General features: G+C 42.1%; 1 protein-coding gene and 1 pseudogene across 9 annotated transcripts in view; one reads left to right on the top strand and one right to left on the bottom strand.

Annotated features, from left to right (window-relative positions):
* Window positions 1–11,346, bottom strand: part of LOC121395699 — a 70,186-nt gene extending 58,840 nt beyond the window's left edge. For 8 of the 9 annotated variants that reach the window (XR_005962627.1, XR_005962628.1, XM_041569967.1 and 5 more), the window contains exons 1-2: window positions 11,005–11,346; window positions 7,514–7,579 (exon numbers count right to left, since the gene is read on the bottom strand). Coding sequence is in view for 6 of the 9 variants with exons in the window: in XM_041569967.1 (XP_041425901.1) it covers window positions 7,514–7,562 (49 nt within the window). In the remaining 3 variants the exon portion in view is untranslated. The remainder of the gene's footprint in view (window positions 1–7,513; window positions 7,580–11,004) is intronic. The other variant, XM_041569972.1, reaches the window with a different exon arrangement.
* LOC121395696 overlaps window positions 1–23,193 on the top strand; it is a 457,636-nt pseudogene that overhangs the window by 237,149 nt on the left and 197,294 nt on the right.

Below are 23,193 nucleotides of genomic sequence, written 5' to 3'. Positions count from 1 at the left end.
GGGGGAAATCCCCCTCCCAGTCAGTAGCGCTTTCGCTACTTGCTTCAGCGCTGCTCAGACTGTGAAGATGTTTAAGCCTATGGAACTTAACCTTTATTCCCCAGCTAGGGATAAGCCCTTTAATGCTAATTTATGAATAAAACACACTGAAACAGAATAGTGGGTGAAAGTCGGCCACAGCTTTATTTATACTGTATATATTTATTTAATTCCCGATCCTTGCCATTTCAAAACGTATCTCGTTAACTGTCAAGTATATGACCTTATATATCTTACCCCGAATGCCGGCCACTGTGTGCAGTGGGCATGTGGTGTCGCCTTTTATACTAGGCCGAATACAGGCAAAGGATCAATAACCGCCACTAGGAGTTCGTGTAATCCTACACCGAACTCCGACCTCCACCCAGAAGAGAAATGGCTCTCCCTACACCATCGCGCAAGCCCGACAAAAATATATCTAGACCGGCCTCATTAAGGTGAACCCCGTCAGCTAACAAGGGGGTATCCGTTTCCAATTGCCGGTGCCGAACCACCACCCAGCCCTGGCTACGCACAAAACGCGAGATTCTTTGATTAAGCAGGGTGCGGGATCTATCAACTGCAGCAACATTGCGGGCACCCCTCCACGCCAACCTGGGCACCAACTCAGACCAAACTATAACCAAATCCATAAAAAATGGGGGAAACGAACCATATCAGATTTTATGAGAGAAATAAGCTCAGCTACCCGAACTTGGCACAAATCATTACCCCCAGCGTGAATTACCAGTACCAGCGGGCCATCATAAGCTCGGCTAAAGCGAACCACCTCAGGGAGTACTTGCAGCCACCGCATGCCACTGACGCCTCGCCAAATCACACGTGTGCCGGAAAAACCAAGGTTTTTTCCCCCTGGACGATTCTCCGCACGCAGTGCCGCTCGACAGATGTATGAGTGCCCCACCAGAAGCACCACAGGAGATGATCCGTCTGTAAAGAAAATTCAGTTAGTAAGAAGCTGTGGTCGAATGTATCCAGCATAACATTTCGATTTCCATCTGCCTATGCACTTCACCTGATCCTCACTCATGCCCTGAACACTAGCCTCCGTGGCTGCCCCTATTCGAAAGGAATGAGTCCCAAACTCCTTGGAGTTGAGCCCCAACGCAGTCAAGCATTTCTTAAAAATAGTATCAAACTGATATCTAGTCAGAGGCGAACCATCCTCATGAGACAAAAAACACTCACCCTGCTTCCTAACCGCCGCAAATGCGGTCGCAAGCCTTGCTGGGCAAGCTACGTCATCAATTGCCGAAAGAGTCACCCAAGTCCCCTGCCCATAGATGTCCGTTTTAGATTTACGGATTCGGAAACGGATGAAAGAGTTACCAAGAATAACGTCCTCCGCCTGGAGGCCACCTGGTTTGACCTTACTCATGGGGACCAGCTCGCTGATGCGAAGAGCACCAAAAAATGCCAGGCTAAAAGCAGTTTGAAACAGGGAAATCTCATAAGGGGAACTAACTGCCTGCTGCAGACCCAAAATTAACTGTCGTAGCAGGGCAAAAGAGACGGGCCGGCGGCTCTCCCTGTTAACTACTTCCTTCTTCCACCCTTTAAGCGCCTGGGAAATTACAAAATGTTTCGTCACGTCATGCCAACCCGCCAACTTAAAATAAAAAGCAAGCCCCGACAGACGTCTCTGAGCCACTGTGGCAGAATAGCCCTCTGCCCTCACCTGTAACAAATAATCTATTGTGAGTTGCAGCCTGTCAGCGTCACTGGCTAAGGACCTGCCATGCCCCATTTGTACCCACTCAGCCCAAGCATTACCGTAACCCTTCCATGTCGCTGCCGTAACCGATGCCTGTATCAAACTCATAAATTCGTCTCCACCAGGGGCCACAGGGAAGCTGGGCATTCCGTACCCTCCTCGTCCGCCTCGGGAGCCAGCAGTCGAAACCTGGACCACTGAAAACGAGAAAGAGCATCAGCAATGGAGTTGACCTTCCCTGGAACGTGCCTAGCACGAAACCAAATGTTATGGGCTAAGCACAAATATACCAAATGTCTCAGCAAAGCCAAAACCGGAAGGGAGGAGGAAGATAACCTGTTAATGCAATGCACCACACTCATATTGTCCGTCCAAAAACAAATCTTGCGATTGGCCAGGCCGGGAGCCCAGAGCTCAAGAGCAACTACGATGGGGAAAAGTTCCAATAAAGTTAGGTTCCTGCAAAGACCAAGCTCGAGCCAGGTGGCTGGCCAAGGACCCGCACACCAGGACTTCCCAAGTACGGCTCCAAAACCAGTCGAACCAGCCGCATCAGTATATAAGGACACCTCACTGTTTTGGACCTCCTCACCCAATAAGCAAGTATGGCCGTTGTAGATGCCTAGGAAAGAGTGCCAGACACTTAAGTCCCCTCGCAACTGTTTTGTAATGCGAATGTGGTGATAGGGTTTTTCAGCACCACGAGTGGCCAGAGACAGCCGTCGGCAAAACACCCTGCCCATAGGCATAATGCGGCAGGCAAAAACCAATAGCCCCAATAACGATTGCATTTGTTGAAGTGTCACCTTTTTGCAGAGTCGAGCCACCGTGATGGCGTCCTTCAATTTTTGCAATTTGTCTTGTGGCAACCTAAAAACCATCAAATTGGAGTCAATTTCTATGCCCAAAAAAGAAAGAACCGTAGTGGGGCCTTTGGTTTTATCCAAAGCCACTGGTACACCAAATTTGTTCATGAAAAATTGGAATGCGTTCAACAACGAACCACACACCTGGGAAGATCGGGGCCCCACAAAAAGGAAATCGTCGCAGCGCGGAATTGAACCCCGTTTCAGTACGTACTACCCATTCCAAAAATGAGCTGAAAACCTCAAAGTACCTGCAGGAGATTGCGCAGCCCATAGGTAGGCACATATCATAGTAAATAGCATTGTCGAAATGACACCCCAGCAAATGAAAGCAATCATTGTGGACCGGGAGGAGCCGGAAAGCTGATTCTATGTCTGACTTAGCAAGGAGCGCCCCGAGCCGGCTGCCCTAACCAAGGAGACAGCCCGATCAAAGGAAATATACGACACTGCTGCCGCCGCTTTGCTAATCCCATCATTCACAGATGTACCCTTTGGGTAAGACAGGTGGTGTATCAACCGGAATTTTCCGGGTTCCTTCTTAGGTACCACGCCCAAAGAAGACATCCGCAAATTGGGAAAAGGCAAATAGTCAAAAGGGCCGGCTACCCTGCCAAGCTGGACTTCTTTAGCTAGTTTCAGCGCAACTACCCCCGGGTTGTCAACGGCACTCTTCAAGTTTTCAGCAAATGTAGGAAAGGGCGAGTACTGAAAAGGGATGAAAAATCCATAGGTAAAACCAACTCTAAGTAGGGCGGCTTCCTGCTTCTTGGGATAACTGTCTAACCACGGGGACATCCTTCGTACGCTCACTGGGGTCCTCTGGCTTACCGGAGCCAATACGGGTAGTAGGTTTGAATTTCTTAAAACATCGGAGTGCCGAATGGGCTCCTCCGCAAGTGGAACACTCGTGTTTGAACTTACAAAGGCTGTAGAACCTGCAGTGTCCCTCATTAAACAACCAGCAGGAACCGGGGCGTCTAGTGGCCGCTGCACTGGGTGCCCCAAGGGTATGTTGTGCAGCGGGATATTGAAAGGGTTGTGACCTCTGTGAGGTCATCAACCGAAGCCAAACATCAGTCGCCTTGCTATCCCAACCCAGATCCGGTTTAAGCGCTAACCGCCTCCTGAACTCCTCGTCATATCTCCACCACGCAGCGCCCCCATGTGTCCTGTAGGCCCCATAGATTAAATCCAAGTACACGAAAAGCTCAGAACATTTATTGGGAAATTTCTGGCCCACTACACAGGCCAGCACCGAAAAGGCTTGTAGCCAAATTCCAAAAGTCTTTGCTACTCTTACTTTCCTGTCCTCAGGCTTTTCAAAACGCCTCTCCCGGTCAACTGTGGGCTGATCTGGTGAAATTAAAGACCATATGTCAATATATTCATTGCGCCAAATTTTTTCCCTGATATCAGTGGATATATGGCACCCTAATGGTGTAACACCACAAAAATAGGAGTCTTTTAAAGGACAAGTTAAAGAGGGTTGGGATGCTGCCGAAGCAGTTCCTAGTAAATCACCCATAATGGACCGTAAAGCATTAAGGACTTCTGAATTACCTTTCAGCTGATCCCAAGCACCCAAACAAGCATGCTCACCTGTATGCTGTTGTACGCTGCTTGGCAACATGCCATCACTTCCAGCCTGTAACAATGGGTTGGGAACCGGTAGAGTAGCCGTTGCTGACTGTGGTGCAGGAACTGTAGTAGTAGCTGCCTTCCTCTTAAGGCGAACAGAGTCTCTCTCTGAGGAGGAGGTGTCTCGTGCGCGGGAGGCGGATGAGCTGTGGTCACTGTACCCCGGACCGTAGCGCCTATGCCTGGAGGCTCCCCTATTGTCCAAAAACCTATCTGGGGACCTATCAGCACTATAATGACGTTTACACCCGCCAGAACCTTGTTGATGCAAGATCCCTAACCGCTACTGACCCTCCCATACCATGTGATCCCCGCCTGTCTAGCCTGTACTGGCTTGAAACCCTATGTGCAGGGAGTGAGGCCGGAAGCCGGGAGCCGGGATGGTATAAGGGAGAAGGGTTAAATAGGGGCGGAGGAGATTGATGAATCACAGGTGTGAGTACAGGCTGAGGCCTAATGGCCTGTGATGGTGCCGAATCAAAATTGGGCAGCTCTCTTTCCTCAGAGCTGTATGCCATGGAATCATGAAGCTCCTCAACTAAATTAGCCCCTGGGCCCCCCATCCCTGTGCGAACCCCAGTTGGTATGCCACCACATGGCCGGGGGAGGGGGGGATCACGGAAGGCGATGGGGAACGACTTTGCATATGCCCTTGACCACAACCAACATGACCTGGGGAGTGTAAACGTGACTGCAATCCAGCTACGGTTGGTTCTGCAGATGCATGAACTTGTGCAGTCACCTGTAACTGTGGGGCTGTTACTGCCGGTGTAGAAGTTACCACCGGTACTATGGCTGGCTGAGCTCTCTTACGAGCTGTAGGGGGACTGGGGCTTAATCTAGTGGGTGGGCGAGAACGGCGAACAGGGCGAGCCCTGGTGCCTCTTACCCCTTCTCTCCCAGATCTGCCTGCTGCCTTATCTTTTCCAGTGTAGAGGAGGTTCTGCAACCACTCTGTACCCTCTTGTGCCATCCTAGCCTGGATCTGCTGCAGGAGTGCGTCCTCCATTTCAGAAGTTGTCCCTGTAGCTGCTATGGGCGCCAAGAGGAAGCTCAGTGGGAGGCGCTGCCTTATAAGGCCGTTCCTGTGAACAAGTGCGCATGCGCGCTGCGCAATGACGTCACCCCCCCGTTCTTGCCCTGCGCAAAAACGCCAGGCGCCAAGACGCCAGGCGCAAACACGCTGGCGAATTTTCGCCACTGCTTACAAAGGGGGAAATCCCCCTCCCAGTCAGTAGCGCTTTCGCTACTTGCTTCAGCGCTGCTCAAAAAAGATCTGTTTGGTTTTTTGAGAAATGGATTTCAGTGTAGAATTCTGCTGGAGCAGCACTATTAACTGATTCATTTTGAATCATTTTTTCCCATGACCGCATCCCTTTAAGGACTGGAGGCCAAAACTGCCCCGATACATACCAGGGACCTTTAAAGAGGCAAAATTATGTTTCCATCCCTCAAGTTGTTGCTCTTTTTTTATGCAAGACAGAACTTTATTACGTATCTACTGCCTAGAGATACACAGATTATGCTATTTGGAAAAAAAATGACCATCTAATGTATAACAGGCATTAATGTATACCCAGGTACATAATCTTGCATTTATCAACACTGAACTTAATTTACAAAGTTTCTGCCACTGTCTTTACAAATATTATTGTTCTGGCTAATATTCCTTAATCAAGTCTAGGTAGATCATATCCACTGCCACACTAGTATCCAGGCCTCTGCTCTTAAAAGGCAATTAACTAATTCTGGCAATATCTATTTGCAATGTATTCTGGTATCAAATGCAATGTATTCAAGTATCTTATTCCTTATTACTTCTTATAAAGCTTTTCTATAGCTGATGTTGAGATTAAGGGAGGAACTCCACGGATGCATTTGGTGCCGACACGTCGCCATGTGACGAAACGCATGTGACGTGTCGGAGGTTGCGCAGAAACAGGAAGTGAAGGAGAATCGCATGTAAGAAATACATTTATCCGACTGCGTTTTCATCCGACAATCAGATAAATGTAGTTCTTACATGCGACGTGTCGGCACCAAACGCATTGTGGAGTTCCTCCCTAACTTGTCCGATCAAACTAACGATTTGACCGTATTTATAATTTAAAAAGCTTGACTTTATCGGATTGGTGAAAATCCGAATCGTGCATATTTTTTTCATTTTGCCAGAAAAGCTCAAAATATTCGGATTTTCTGCCTAAATCCAGCACAGACCACAGAAACTTCCAAATAGGATAGGACCTCTTCCATTAACTTATATACAACCTTGGCAGGTCTGAGATGGCAGATTTTCAGATTCTGACTTTTTGCATCCTTGGGATATGATAAATCTAGAAAAAATTGAGTTGTTTTTCCACTAAAAAAAAAATTTGTAAAAAAAATTAGAATTTTTCTAGTTTTGACTTTAATAAATAACCCCCTATGGGGCAGATTTATCAAGTGTCGAATTTTAAAGTAATGGGCACTCCCATAACTTCGAAATTTGAATAAAAAAAAGACCCAATGACCCAATTTATCAAAAAATAGTTTTAATCAGGGTGAATAAGCTGTTTTCATTCGAATTCGAATCGAACAGTAACAGCACATTTCCAAAAAAACCTTTTTTTTTTTTTTTAAAGTGCACCAATTGACTCCAAATAGGTTCTAGGAGGTTCGCCATAGGTTAAAACAGCAATTCAGCAGGTTTTAGATGGCGAATGGTCAAAGTCGAATTTTTAAAGAGACAGTACATGATAAATTTCGATATTCGAATTTTCACATTATTTTCAAATTCAGATTGAATTTGGGCTATTCCTTAGTGGAAGTACACAAAAATTAGCTCGAAATGCAATTTTTTTTAATTCGAATTTTCACTTCGACCCTTGACATATCTGTCCCTATGTGTCACAAGTGAGGTTGCTTATACTATGCATAGTAGTGCCACCATTTATAAATAATTGCATTTAAATTAATGTTCAAATGTTGTGTGACTGAAAGTTGCCCATGTGGTTTCTTTACAACCCTCTGTGTTATGGTTAGTCACATATTATAACAGTTTTCTTCTTTTCAGGGAGAGTGAGTTCAGCCTTTACACACTCCCCCAGGTTCAGCACTGTAAATATGACATTCGTCAGTTATAAAATGAAGTATTAGGTATTGTTCATTAGAGTTGATATTAATTTTTTCTATAAATGAGAACTTTTATAGAATATAAAATATGAAAAATACTATTATGACAAATTGATAATACATATAGAAATGTTATACTTACATAATGCTGCACCGACCAGCAAGGCCGATATTAGAAAAGAAAACAGCATGTTTCCAGTTAGGGTCCCTGCAAGAACACAGAGATACAGGTAAAGCATCTGTTTCTGTCAAGAAACCCGTTATTCAGAAAGCTCTAAATTACCTAAATGCCATCTGCCATAGACTCCATTTTATCCAAATAATCCAAATTTCTAGAAATAGTTACCCTTTTTCTCTGTAATAATAAAACAGTCCTAACTAAGATATAATTAATCCTTATAGGAGGTAAAACCAGCCTATTGGGTTATTTTAGGGGGTTATTTATTAAAGTCTTAATGCTAAAAACTTGAAAATATTTTGTTTTTTTTACTATAAAACCCTAATTTTTTGTGAAAAAAAGCTCACATTTTTCTGGGTTTATTATACCCCAAGGATGGAAAAAGTCTGAATCCAAAAATCCTGCATCTTAGACCTTCCGAGGTTGTATATAAGTCAGTGTAAGAAGTCCCGAAAATATCCTGATCTGCACTGGGTTTCGTGCAAAAATCCGAAGATTTTGTGGTTTTCAGGCAAAAATAAAAAAAAATTCGATTTTTAGGGTGGAAAATCCAAAAAATTCAAATGATTCGAATTTTTGGCCGATTTTTCAGGAAAATGTATTGATAAATAATGGGAAATAACATGTGTGGATTATTAAGAAAATAATGGTACAAATTATTTTTAGCCGTCTTAAGGTATTAAGATCCAAATTGTGGAAAGGTTCCTTATCTGGAAAACCCCAGATCCTGGACATTCTGGATAACAGGTCCTGTACCTGTACAGGTATGGGACCTGTTATCCAGAATGCTCGGGACCTGGGGTTTTCCGGATAATGGATCTTTCCGTAATTTGGGTCTTCATGCCTTAAAGGACCAGTAACGTCAAAAATTTTTACAAAAAAATTCGTTAGAATTCAAAGAAAAAAAAACAACAACACAAATTAAAATTTAAAATAGCAAAGCCTTTATTAAGAAATAACTTACAGAAACTCCACTTCCTGTCCTCTTCAGAAACGGCGAAAGGGCGACCATCCATCTGCAGCGCTTGATTTCTCCTCCTGGCTATACACTGACAGCGTGTCCTCTGCCCGATCGCGTTCTCCAGCTCTTCTACATCCAACAGCAGTATGAAGGCGATGTCTCCTGCTCCTCCGCTCCAGGAATGCAGCCCTGACTGCCGACCCTGTGCTGAAACAAAGCAGCCGCAAAAGAATGCGTCCAACACTGAGCCGGCAGGAGGAGTAAATAAAAGTAAATCATACAACCCCGGCAGGTCCGAATTGAGTGTATTAGGAGGCTGCGTCTGCACTGCTCCAGGGCGAAAGGCTGTCCCCCACAAAATCCTACCGGTTCACGATTCAACATTCAGCAGCCAAACAGCAGTTTGACAGAGGGAGCAGCAGCAGCTGCAGGCGGGGAGCAGCACGGCTCACCAAAAGAAGCTCGTCCTCCTGGGGTTGCCGGCTCAGTGTTGGACGCATTCTTTTGCGGCTGCTTTGTTTCAGCTGCCTTGACAGTGACGGAGCGGGCACAGGGTCGGCAGTCAGGGCTGCATTCCTGGAGCGGAGGAGCAGGAGACATCGCCTTCATGCTGCTGCTGGATGAAGAAGAGCTGGAGAAGGCGATCGGGCAGAGGACACGCTGTCAGTGTATAGCCAGGAGGAGAAATCGAGCGCTGCAGATGGATGGTCGCCCTTTCGCCGTTTCTGAAGAGGACAGGAAGTGGAGTTTCTCTAAGTTATTTCTTAATAAAGGCTTTGCTATTTTAAATTTTAATTTGTGTTGGTGTTTTTTTTTTGTTTTACTCTAACGAATTTTTTTGTAAAAATTTTTGACGTTACTGGTCCTTTAAATCTACTAGAAATTCATTTAAACATTAAATAAACCCAATAGGCTGGTTTTGCTTCCAATAAGGATTAATTATATCTTAGTTGGGATCAAGTACAAGCTGCTGTTTTATTATTACAGAGAAAAAGGAAATCATTTTTAAAAATTTGGATTATTTGGATAAAATGGAGTCTATGGCAGACAGCCATTCCGTAATTCGGAGCTTTCTGGATATCGGGTTTCCGGATAAGGGATCCTATACCCGTACTGCTAATTTCCACCAGCAAGTTAGGTTTGTTACACAGTATAATGCAGCTTCAAACAATAAAGCATTTTAAAAAAACATTGGAGAGGGTGCTCAAATCACATCCCCTACGTTAAAAGCTTGTTGAAGCAGAAAAAAACTTTTAAAACACATTTTGGCCCTGCCTGTGATCGCTAATAATGATAGGATGGCGGATGCAGATACTGTACATAGGAAAACAAGATTTTTGATATTCACCGTTAAATCTGTTTCTCTGTAGTCGAAAGGGGGACACAGGGAACGATGGGGTTAAGCTCCATCCTTCGGAGGCAGGACACTTGAATATAAGCCCTGTGTCCCCCTAAAACGACAGAGAAAACAAGATTTTTGGAAAGGGGGACACAGGACTTCACGCCCTTAGCCGAGCTACTGTTTGGTTACTAGATAATCCTCAAGTTTACTGTTCTGCCTGTTTTGGTTAAAGTTCAAGTGTCCGTTTGCAGCTTTGGAACAAACTGAAGGAATGTATGGTGTGTGGGGGTAACCCTGATGGCCACTTCCACTTAAATTAATATTCAAGTGTCCTGCCTCCGGAGGATGGAGCATAACCCCTTTGTTCCCTGTGTCCCCCTAAGTGGTGTATGTATATTTTGTTAGAAAAGGTTGTATTTTCTAATATGGGGAACAAAAAAATGAACATAAGGGTGGGGTTCAGCCCACAATGAAAGTGAAACTACAGGCATGGGACCTGTTATCTGGAATGCTAAAGTCTACTAGAAAATCATGTAATCATTAAATAATATGAATTTATAAGGATTAATTATATCTGAGTTGGGATCAAGTACAAGTTACTGTTTTATTATTACAAGGAAAAAGGAAATCATTTTTAAAAAATTGAATTAGTTGGATAAAACAGAGTCTATGGGAGAAGGCCTTTTCGTAATTTGGATCTTTCTGGATATCAGGTTTCCGGATAACGGATCCCCTACCTGTACTAAGTATAAGGCTGAGAGGCTCCAGATAAACATGCAGTGTGATCAGGACAGAGGCAGAGAAACTGTATTTGCTCTGATCCTGTAGTTGTTTAATGGCACCTTTGAGAAAACCGGACCAGTATAGCAATACATCACCCTCTCAGAATAAAACCTATATCTATTGATCATGAGAACATTTCTGTATATAATATAATATTATCTAATGATCTATATAAGTTATCAAGGAACAACATAGAACACTCACAAGGCACATGGGCTCCAATACAACAAATCTCAGAATTTGTTTGTACCTAAATTGCCTCTAATTTCTGGTAATGATAAGTTCTGTAAATCACAGGAGCCAACAATATTCCAAAATGCTTCCCAAATAGAAACACTCATAAAATGTGTCCTCTAATGTATCTCCTACCTTTTTAATTTCAGCCAAGAGGTGCCTTCCAGCCCAAGCAGCTCAGTGTTTGTTCTCACTCCTTCTCAGAACCAGGCAGCACAGCTTTAAAATGGCATCTGCAGTATCTGCAGTGTAAATGCATCTTCTGTTTTGGTTTCACTATCATTCTGGGGGGATGTGTGACAGAATGATGTTGGAAAAAAAAATTGGAAGCAATTTATTTTATGAAAGAGAACCCTTTAAAAATCAACCATACTTTTAGGTGAGAAAGCTGTTACGTAATGAACCATAGAAAACTGGTACAGTGAACACAAACAATAACAATTAATGATACAAAGCCTATGGGATGTCACCCAGAGGAAATTGTCTCAATCAATGCACAAAAACACACCTCCCAACATTTTGGAAATAAAAAGAGGTACAAAAAAGTTGCAAGGAGAACATTTTTGATCACGCCCCTAATTACCATGTTCATTTTCCAAAAGTTGGCAGGTTATGAAAGTTTGAACATATTTCTGTGTTTTTTTACCTGTTATCTTATATTGTTACAATTACTTATTTGCTTATTTCGAAATTGATACAAAATTATCTGCAGCTTTGGCTGTTCTGGGCTCTCTGCCAAACGCCAATTAAGTTAGAAACATTGTTTCTTTTTCTGGCTGTTCAGTGCAGAGAAAAACGGGACTTTCCAGAACAAACGAGGGACTGTGGGTTGAGCTGTCAAAAGAGGGACTGTCCATTCTAAAAACTGGACAATTAGGAGGTATGACTACTGTTGCTTCTGGCTAAGTGAAATTGCCACATGGGTTATATTGCTCTAAGCCCAAACCACAACAGTGAGCTTGACCCCCAGTTTTCAAGAAAATTCATCTCTGCTCTGCAATTAAATTCCAACATTTAAAAAGGCACCTGGCCCAGATGGGTGTTTAAAACAAGCTTTTATAAAAAAAAAAAAAAAAAGGTGTTAAAAGGGGTGCTTCACCTTTACGTAAACTTGTGGAGGCCCATTTATTAAAGTCCAAATTTATCTCATTATTTTCTGAAAAATACTCCTACCAAATCTGCTTAGGTTTTTCATCAATACATTTTCCCAAAAATTTCCTGTGCGGGAAAAAAACGTAAAAAAACCACGAATTTTTCGGATTTTCCACCCGAAAACTAAATTATTGCTCAAAACCCAGTGCAGATATCTTTGAGACCTCTCCCATTGACTTATATACAACCTCGGCAGGTCTGAGATGCCGGATTTTTGGATTCTGACTTTTTCCATCTTCGGGGTATAATAAATCCTGAAAAAATCTAGTTTTTTTTTATAGTATGAAACACAATTTTTTGGGGTTTTTGGCATTCGGACTATAATACATAACCCCCTTAGTATGTTATAGAATGGCCAATTCTATGCAACATTTCCATTGGTTTTCATTATTTTTATTTTTTTATAATTATTTGCCTTTTTCCCCTGACTCTTTCCAGCTTTCAAATAGGGGTCACTGACCCCATCTAAAAAGCAAATGCTCTGTAAGGCTACAAATGTATTGTTATTGCTACTTTTTATTACTCATCTTTCTATTCAGTCCCACTCCTATTCCTATTCCAGTCTCTTATACAAATCAGTGCATGGTTGCTAGGGTAATTTTGGCCCTAGCAACCAGATGGCTGAAATTACAAACTGGAGAGCTGCTGAATAAAAAGCTAAATAAGTCAAAAACCACAAATAATAAAAAATGAAAACTAATTGCAAATTGTCTCAGAATATCCCTCTCTACATTATACTCACAGTTAACAACCCCCTTTAACAAACCAGAGCCCTATTGTTCATTCACATTAGAAACAATGGAAGCACCATCCTCACACCTGGCAAAGAGTCTACAGTATGTGCCAATTTCAGGTCAATGTCACTTCTCAGATGTAAAATTACTTGTGAAAGCTCCAGCCAAGGGACTGTGAATGTTCCTCCCTGTCTAATTAAATACAATCAAATAGCTTCATTAGGGAGAGGTAATGTGATTAAATTCATTTAAACTGATTAATGTGCTAAATTGGTCGAATAATTGCTTTCGTTCTGCCTCTCCTTCTCCGTTGGGGCTACTTGTGAAAAGTAATCAGAACTTTTGGATTTTGTCAGCATTCTTATATTTAATTTCAGCATTCTTATACTTATATTTAATTAGTGCATTCTGAATTTAAATACACACTCCATTCATTGTAGCCGTCTTTTTGCATTTTCCTTCTAAATTATAAAGCAGATTCCTTTGAAATATATCCACCTACAAACTTCACAGATGCAAGCTTTCTAAATACTTACGGCTTAGCTACAGGGTCACTATTAGAAGTACAGGCATGGGATCCATTATCCGAAAACCTGTTATCCAGATAGTTCTGAATTATGAGAAGGTCAGCTCTAGTGATGGGTAAATAAATTCCCAAGGCATGGATTCTCAGAGAATTTCTGTGTTTTGCTGCCGGCGAATGTTTTTGCGAATTATGATATAATTAGGACAACATACAGAGTGGGTATTAAAAACCCAGACTAAAGAGCACTGAGAATGAAATTTGGGTTGGGTTGGACCCTTCTGTAGCAGGACAATTGATAGCATAATTATTTCAAATATCTGTAACCTTATTACAAGCAAAAAGGGGCCGTGACTAATATATGACCACAAAGAGAGGCCTAAGCTCAAAAAGGCTAAAATCCACTGGTTTAAACAAGCCCAAAACATAGAAAACCTTGATTTCATAGTGTTTGTGAAATGTAATAGAAGCTAATTTACACTTGTGCTTGGGATAATGAGTTGGAACAAGTGCTCCGAAAATCTGATCACTTGCCAGTTGGCACTGAGTAACTCTCGGATAAAGAAAACCACTTGTAATAGTTCCCTGGCTGGAGCTCACTGTGCTATCATATCTCTATCATTACAACCTTCTTCTGGCCTGTCTTCAATTACAAGGATCTGTTACCCCAACATTCACTGACCTCCTATTGGTCTTAGTATATCAGAGGCTGACCCCATGCCTTATATGCACAATAGGCAGCCAACTGATCCTGTCTGAGGGGGGGGGGAGAAATAGTCTTTATAGAGAACTTACCTTATACATAGATCGTCATTAAGAGCAATTAATTTAATTAAATATTGAACCATTTCCCATTGCACAAAAGTTATAGTGTTTATTCATGTGTCTTACATGGTACAACAAAAACACGCTGTAGGGCCAAAATCACTCACATAGAGTGCCGCAGTCTGTGCCAAAAAATAGTGGAATTCCAGTTACTCAAAAATGTGTCACCCTTCAGTTTATGGGTGCTTGGTAATAGTTCCTACTGCGTGTATATGTATAGTACCCATCAGCACGCAATATTCCAGCACTGGGGCAGTGCACCCTGGGAAAGACCAACACGTGTTTTTGTGGGCAGCAGAGATTTTCTATACTTTCAGTATATGGGTAATTATATGTGTTATTTTATCCATTTCGCACGATGAAGAAAAATCTAATTCTAATCAACTTTCCAAGATATATTTTTAAGCATTTTCAATGGCTGATAAAGATGTCACAAATTTAGGCCGAGTAATCACCATAAGGGCTCTTACTCATGAGCGTTTTTCGGCGTTCGGCCGCAGGGGAGCGCAGGAATAGATGCATTTCATTATTTCATATGGGGCTGTACTCACACAGGCGCCATGCTGCATTTTCCTGCGTTCGGCGCCTACACGCGCCTGTGTGAGTACAGCCCCATTTGAAATAATGAAATGCGTCTATTCCTTGCTCCCCTGCGCAGGTATAAACGCTCATGAGTAAGAGCCCTTAAACACCTTGGATGGACACATTTGGCCCTAGAACTCCTGTAGTACAGGGCAGCTCTACTCTCACAGGCAATATACAAGTACAGGACCTGTTATCCAGAATGCTCAGGACCTATGGTTTTCTGGATAACGGATCTTTCTGTAATTTGGATCTTCATACCCTAAGTCTACTGGGTTTCATATAAACAAAAACCCAATAGGACTGGTTTTGCCTCCAATAAGGATGAATTATATCTTATTTGGTATCAAGTACAAGCTACTGTTTTATTATTACAAAAAAAATGTAATAATTTTTAAAAATTTGGGTTATTTGGATAAAATGGAGTCTATAGGAAATGGCGTTTCCGTTATTCAGAACTTTCTGGATAACTGGTTTACAGATAATAGATCCCATACCTGTATCGTTAGCAGTATAAGCAAACTTAAGGGGAACTCAACCAACAATTATATAAAATTGAATACATGTGAATACATGCATGAAACATTTTAATTTTGCTTTTAAGTTATTTGTAAATATAATTGTCTTTGCATACTAATACAAAAGCTGTACAGGTTTGGAACCTGTAATCCAGAATGCTCAGGACCTGGAATTTTCCAAATAATGGATCTTTCCGTAATTTGGATCTTCATAACATAAGTCTCTTAGAAAATCATGTAAGCATTAATTAAACCCAATAGGCTGGTTTTGCTTCCAATAAGGATTAATTATATTTTAGTTGGGATCAAGTACAAACTACTGTTTTATTATTACAAAGAAAAATTGTGGATTATTTGGATAAAATGTAATCTATGGGAGACTGCCTTTCTGTATTTCTGATGTTTTCGGTTTCATAGTTGTTATTCTGCAATGGCATACCTGTTAGTCAGTGCATTTCCACCATTGATGTCATTGAGCAGGTTGGGTGGATGCCTTGGTGCCGGATGTTAGTCCTTTGAACTTGAACTAGTTATTGTAAATAAGTTCCGAATTTCAGACTGTTTTGACAGTAAATTAATCATTTCCCATACATAAGTGGGTAAGTAGTTGTGACAATGATGGATTTATTTGCTCAACAAGTGAACGCTGGAGGCCTTAGAGCAGAGGTCCCCAACCTTTTTTTACCTGTGAGCCACATTCAAATGTAAAAAGAGTTGGGGAGCAACACAAACATGAAAAAGTCCCTTGGGTGCCAAATAAGGGCTGTGATTGGCTATTTGGTAGCCCCTATGTTGACAGGCAGCCAACAAGGGGCTCTACTTGGCACTATACTTAGTTTTTATGCAATTAAAACTTGCTTTCAAGCTTGAAATTCAAAAATAAGCTCCTGCTTTGAGGACCATGAGAGCAACATCCAAGGGGTTGGAGAGCAACATGATGCTCGCGAGCTACTGGTTGGGGACCACTGCCTTAGAGGCACAGGTTGAGCTGAAAGCTTCTAAATAAGCAAACAAGATGAATCACTTGAACAAATAGTAATTAAACTAATTAAATTTGCCACTGACAACTGGGAGAGCAACTTGTGATAACTGCACATTGCACAACAGTGAAGGTGTTTAGTATATGGGCAGGGCCGCCATCAGGGGGCACAGGGGCTACATTTGTACTGGGCCAGGGTCAAAAGGTGGGCCCCCCTTGGCAGCGGTGAACCTCTGAAGGTCCGAAGCACTGAGGTCCAAAGAGTCACAGTCCTAAAGAGCCGAAGTCCCAAAGAGCCAAAGACACGAAGTCCCGAAGACCGGAAGCCGTGAACGGAGCTGAGGCCGCGAAAAGACCTGAAGCGCAGAAGAACCAAAGCCGTCAATGTCGTGAATGGAGCTGAAGCAGCGAAAAGACCAAAAGCACAGAACACCCAAAACTGTGAATGGATCTGAAGCCACGAAAAGACCTGAAGCACAGAACACCCGAAGGCGTGAATGGAGCCGAAGCTACAAAAAGACCCAAAGTCACGAAAGGAGCCAAAGCTGAAGATGCGAAAAAACCCAAAGCTTGGGGGCTGGGCTGGGGCAGGGGGGACGCAGAAAATTTTGGTGTACGGGGCCCCGTGATTTCTGATGACGGCGCTGTATATGGGCACAAGTAGTGAAACTGGGATCTTCACTGTAGGGCTCAATGACAGCAGGATCAGTCAAGGGTGTGACACTGCTTTTGTGTTTATTGTGGGCTGAATATGCTGGTTATATCTAATTTATAATTCAATATTATAGATATGATCAGTACAATGTAAATACATTAATATGTGACTGTTTATGGGTTTCACATTTCCCACTTATGAATATTGTAAATACAGGAGGGCTGCATTGGTTGCTCTCAGCTAGAGAGGAAGTAGACAACAGGAACAGGAAGTGGTATCATAATACAGACAAATGGCAAGAAGAAATGCCCTAAACCAAAATGTCCACAGTAGGAACAATAAAGAAGAAGAACAAAACCCAACCTGCCAGCTAATATCTGTCCTACTCTGGCTGACAAGTGTGTTCCATATAGGAAACTTATGTAGATATTTGGCAAATTAATCTTCTGTGGAAATGTGAAAATACATTGAAAGGGGGAGTGGCAAAAAGGTTTCCTGAGAAAAACTTTGGGACTTTGATACATTTGCTGTGTTGTGATACAGACAGTAATACAAGTCTACCATAGTGTTGCCACCTGTTCAGTTTTGACCTGAACAATTCGGTTTTTCTAAGGGTCTCAACTTTCTGTTCGGTTTTCAGCCTTGTGAAAACCAAACAGTAATCTGGCCAAGTTCCAATGAATTAAATCCAATTAAATACCAAGATACTCACATTGACATGGCTTAGTTATTATGAAGTGCAGTTTATTTCTTGCTATAACAGAAACAGAAATAAGCAAATCAATCAAAAATTTGAAATCGTTTTTCTTAATGAGTATTGCTGTATTTCAGAGCTTTCTGGAGAACTGATTTCTGTATAATAGATCCCATACCTGTAGTTAAAGGATTGGGCTTACTCATCGGGCAGAATAGATAGAGGTAGGGTTTCCAGTTGTGTGGGTTTCAACTGGACATCTCAAAGGGCTGTCCATTCAAAACTTTCTGTTCCATTTAAAACATTGGGAAAACTGCACAGAAATGCAGCCAGTTGCATATAAGTGATGCAATAACCCTGACCCGGCATCATAACTCCACGACATCATTGTGTCTGCCTCTGATGTCATCACGCCCACCCCAACATCACTGCTTCACCCCCTTTGTTCAGATTTAACCACTGGCAAAGGTGGCAACCCTAGTCTAGCATGTTCCCCAATATGAGGAAAGATTAGACCAATCACCCCTGTCTCTCCCAGTAGGAACAGCCTGAAGGACTTGATGGGTTTCACCTCTGAATACATCAAGGGTTTATTTAAAACAGTGTGCATAGTCAGGGTTGGAGTAGATACTGGGAAATAACCAGCACCGGCATGTGCAGGGGACCCAGGACTGAGGCAGGAGCCCAGGGATATATGGGGGTCCCTGTGGTGGCAGCCCCATTGGGCACGGGCCCCTATCTGACACTGTGCAAATTGCAAACTTCAACACCAGCTGTGTTTTTCCCATTATCCTCTGATCACTTTTGTTTCCAAAATATATACCTGGTGCAAAGTGCCAGGGTTTTTAGAAGGTTTTTAGAAGTTCTCTTGGATCACTGTTCTGTAGGGACAGATTTGGTGCAGGTGCAAAGGGTTATTAGTTATTCAGTCATTTCCTCAAGAGCATCTAGGAGAGCAAATACATATTAGCCCTCATCCAAAGCCCCAAGTCCCTATCTAGGGGGTCCAGGCCTAGAGTTTGGGAACAACTGCCTTAGAAAGGGTCGCACTGCGGGGCCCACTGGGGCTGCTGTTTGAGTGCCCCCCTCCATCCTCCCTTGTGGAGCCGGCACAATGAGCCGCTGGTGTGCACATGCGCGCAATGTTTTTGCCGAGACCACCCAACAAAGGGAGGTTGCGGTAGGAAGAAGGTGCGGATCTGGGCCAGTGGGGCCCACAAGAGTCCGGGGCCCACAGGGTTTTTTCCCAGTGTCCCATCAGCTCAGTCCGACAGTGGCCTTAGAGTACAAATTAATTTGTGTCCAGATATATATATAGATGAACATACAACATGGATGCATACTATATGTGTTTCATGCTACAGAAATGTTTCTTGTTTGATGAACTCGTATACAGGTATGGGATCCGTTGTCCAGAAACTCATTATCCAGAAAGCTGAGCATTTTATCCGAATAATCCAGATTTTTTTAAAAATGATTACCCTTTTCCCTGTAATAATAAAACAGTAACTTGTACTTGATCCCAACTAAGATATAATTAATCCTTATTGGAAGCAAAACCAGTTATTGAGTTTATTTAATGTTTATATGATTTTCTAGTAGACTAATAATAATAATTGTTAACTATATGTAAGTACAGATGAAGCCACTTAGATTTGTGAGTTAAATGCATCATGACTCGGGATTAATTGAAGAAACTGTGTTATCTAAAATAATCTTAACTCATTTAATGCATTTAACCTTTTCATTAGCATACCAAAGCACATTGTTCATAATGGGGAATGCTTTAATTAGATGGGATGCTGTGACGCAATTTTCTGTGTTAAATGGGATTAACTGATTCAGTGTTGGCTGCACAAATATGTTTCTCATTTATTCAGACACTTTGAAACTAATTTTAGATGAGTTTAATCCTAAAACATTGAAGACTCAAAGGGCAGAGAGATCCTGTACATTCCTACAATTCCGGAAATTCCCCAAGAATAGCTGAAAAGCATTTACTGGAAATCATATGCATTATCTTACAGTCACCATGGAAACACAATAACAAAACCAAAACATTCCCTCAGTGCAAGGAAAACCATTATTCAATCACTGCACTGATTTATACCATGAAGCTGTCTCAGCAGATTCTCTCCCTTCGTTAGAATGTTAATGGGCTCTTCCTTTTAGCTTCTGCTTTTACAGGGAGACTCTCATTAGACATAATTAGTTCATATATTGTAAGGGCTCTTACAGACGAGCGTTTAAAGGGCATGTAAAGGGCATTTACTCCAATATACTTTAAATAAAAAATGTGTACTGTTTTTATAAGAAACCTGACTGTATGCAGCGAAATTCTCCCTTCATTTACTGCTGTGGATAGGAATTGTCAGACGGTCCCTAACTGCTCTGCAGGGAAACAATCATACTTATGTACAGCAGGGGGAGCCCCCGCCTTACTTCCCAGCCATGCAGAACTCAAGCAGCTTTGTTTGTTTCCCTGTTTTGATCATTTATGACGATCCCTAAGCAGCCCAGACCACACTGAGCATGTGCACAGTCTTGGTCTTGCAAAGATGTTTAACAAAGTTACAAGATGGTGACCCCCCTGTGTCCAACTTTGAAAGAATAAATCATTTGTTTGATTAGGCTTGTGGTGCAGTAAGTTTATGTTTAGTATACAAAATACAGCATTTCTAGCCTTATTCTATTTTACACTTTACTTTTCCTTTAAGGTAACTTTTATTATGTTATAGAATGACAAATTCTAAGCAACTTTTCCATTGTTTTTCATTATTTATTTTTTATAGTTATTTTCCTTCTGACTCTTTACAACTTTGAAATGGGTGTCGCTGACTACTAAAAAAACCTTCTAAAAAAAACAAATGCTCTGTAAGGCTACACATGTATTGTAATTGTTACTTTTTATTACTGATCCTTCTAGTCAGACCCTCTCCTATCCATATTCCAGTCTCTTATTCAAATCAATGCATGGTTGCTAGGGGAATTTGGATCCTAGCTACCAGATTGGTTAAGATGCAAATTAAAGAGCTGCTGAATAAAAAGCTAAATAACTCAAAAACCTTTAATAATAAAAAATGAAAACAAATTACAAATTCTTAGAATACAACTCTATACGTCATACTAACAGTTATCTCAAAAGTGAACCATCCTTTTAAATGACAGATTGGAACATGAAGAGGATTACACTCCCCTATGAAAAGTAAGACCAAGCAAAATGAGTCAATGAGTAAATTAAGTTGACTTCTGGGGGCATCTGGGGGACATTCCTGCCAAATTTTGCGGCCACACATAATGTGCCGCCTGTTCCCACAACAGATTTTTGTGATTGATGTCTCCAAATAAGGGCATGGGCTTACAGGCATTCTCAAAATTGTCCCCACAGTCATTAGTAGTTCCATGAGTGGGTGTCAAAATAGTTGGGATCATTCCCAATCCAACTGATTGTCAATCACCTACAATCTTGGCTGTACTCGCATGAGAGGTGACTGGTGTTTGGAAATGATAAAGAATTATTATGTGTGCCAGTGCCCTGTGTTTCATCAGGCTGCCCACCTTTTGGCGCGATCAGACGCGCTGCGCAAAAACGCAGGCGTCAAGTCGGATGCGATGGAACTAGGGTAAGAGATGGGAATGTTGGATGAAGTCGCAGCGTTCATCCAACGCAACACGACTGTCGGATGCAGACACATCCGACAGTCATGTGGAATCAGACAAACGATGCGACACCATCCGACGTTCCTCTTGCTTATCTTATTTCCGTCGCATCCGACTTCACGCCTGCATTTTTGTGCAGCGTGTCTGATCGCGCGGAAATCGCCGTGGAGTTCCTCCCTATATAAGAGAGGAGCCAAGCAAGAGTTCTGGACGGATTTTGGAAGGAAGGACCCACAACAACTCAGGAGAACCAAACGGAATAGCGTCACACAGGCAGGGTCGTACAGGCAGAATTCAGAATAATTAGGCAGGCAAGGATCAGGATTTGAGAGTTTGGAATAGTCAGGCAGGCTAGGGTCAGAATTGCAGAGTTCAGAATAGTCAGGCAGGCATGCAAGGGTCAATACCAGTATAAACAAGCAGGATTCACAAGGAATAAGCAGCCAGGAACAAAACAAGTTAGACCTAACAATGAGCAATGAGTTTTTATTCAAAGCCCCTTCAAATACCTTTACATTTCTCGCCAAATGCGCAATGACGTCATCTCGCCGGCAGGTAAAACCTGGAAGTGCCATAGGAGAGACCGGCACCAGAGGAGGAACAACCACGAGGCGGGCGTCCCCACCGGCCACTAGACCACCAGGGTAAGTTACCATTACACATGTCCATATTGTATTTATTGCATATTAAGCATTGCAAGCAGTCTGTATATGTAGATGTATTCAATTGGCACATTCATGCAGGACTTGTAATGAGTAATGAGCTCCACTGCATTGCCATTGACTAGAGACTGCCATTTCACCTCCACGGTGGGGCGCAGGGCTGCTTATCACTCTAGTACTGACTAGTCTGCTGGGAGCGTAACCCCTGCTTGAAATTTTAGGTTTAGATAATGTCCCCAAACAGAGACCACCCATCTCCCATGGGAACCCATTCATTGGTAGCCTCATTCTCATTCCCTGCCTCTGCCATTGTCTCCTGCTGACTGGCTGAAGCCTCCCATAGCCTTCCCATTATGCTGCAATCCCTTTACATGAATATGAAATTATACAGGAATATCATGAGCAGTAACTGGATAACTACAGTATAATATCACTCCCCCCAAGTACAACTGTACAGCATTGCTTTAGGCCAATGAAGTTTCTCAGCATCACACACCGACTGGTACTGTATTCTGTAATTCTCTGGCTAAAAATGAAAATACAAATGAACCTGAAAATCTTCCCTCTCTTTCCATATTGTATTTAATGCATATTAAGTTTTGCAAGCAGTCTGTATATGTAGATAGGCAATAACTGACAAAGCTGGAAGCAGAAAAGCAAATATCCAATATTACAATGTGTGAGACAAGGTCAGAATAATCGATTGAACCTTACGATTTCTTGGCCTCCCCCATCCCCAAACACTAAAAAATGTAACCACAAAATTCTTCAAAAGATTTTCCTACCAGAGAAATTGGTTCATCTTTAAGTTAACTTTTAGCATGTTGTAAAATGACCAGTCCTAAGCATCTTTTCAACTGATGTTCATTAATTAATTTTTTACAGTTTTTTAATGCTATTGATTCTTCCCAGCTTTCAAATGGGGGTCACTGACCCCATCGAAAACACTAATGCTCTCTAAGGCTACAAATGTGTAGTTATTGCTACTTTTTATTACTCACCCTTCTTCATATTCCAGTCAATGCATGGTTGCTGGGGTAACGTGGACCCTAGCAACCAGATGGCTCAAATTGTAAGCTGAAGAACTGCTGAATAAAAAGCTAAATAACTCAATAAACCACAAATGATAAAAAATGAACAAGGTGAACAGTCCCTTTAAAACATGACACGGTGATAGCATATTTGCTCCAATTGCTTGTTCACAATAATATATCAAATATAAATAAGTCAATTATTAATGCTAGTTTTCCGCTCATACCCATGTGACAGCATAAAGCTTATTTATTAAACATTACACAGCCTCTGGCTGTCAGTAAATGAGCTGATTTGTAATCATTCGT

The sequence above is a fragment of the Xenopus laevis genome, chromosome 7L (assembly GCF_017654675.1).
Source record: "Xenopus laevis strain J_2021 chromosome 7L, Xenopus_laevis_v10.1, whole genome shotgun sequence".
Taxonomy (NCBI): Eukaryota; Metazoa; Chordata; class Amphibia; order Anura; family Pipidae; genus Xenopus; species Xenopus laevis.
This window is presented reverse-complemented; position numbering and strand designations above follow the sequence as displayed.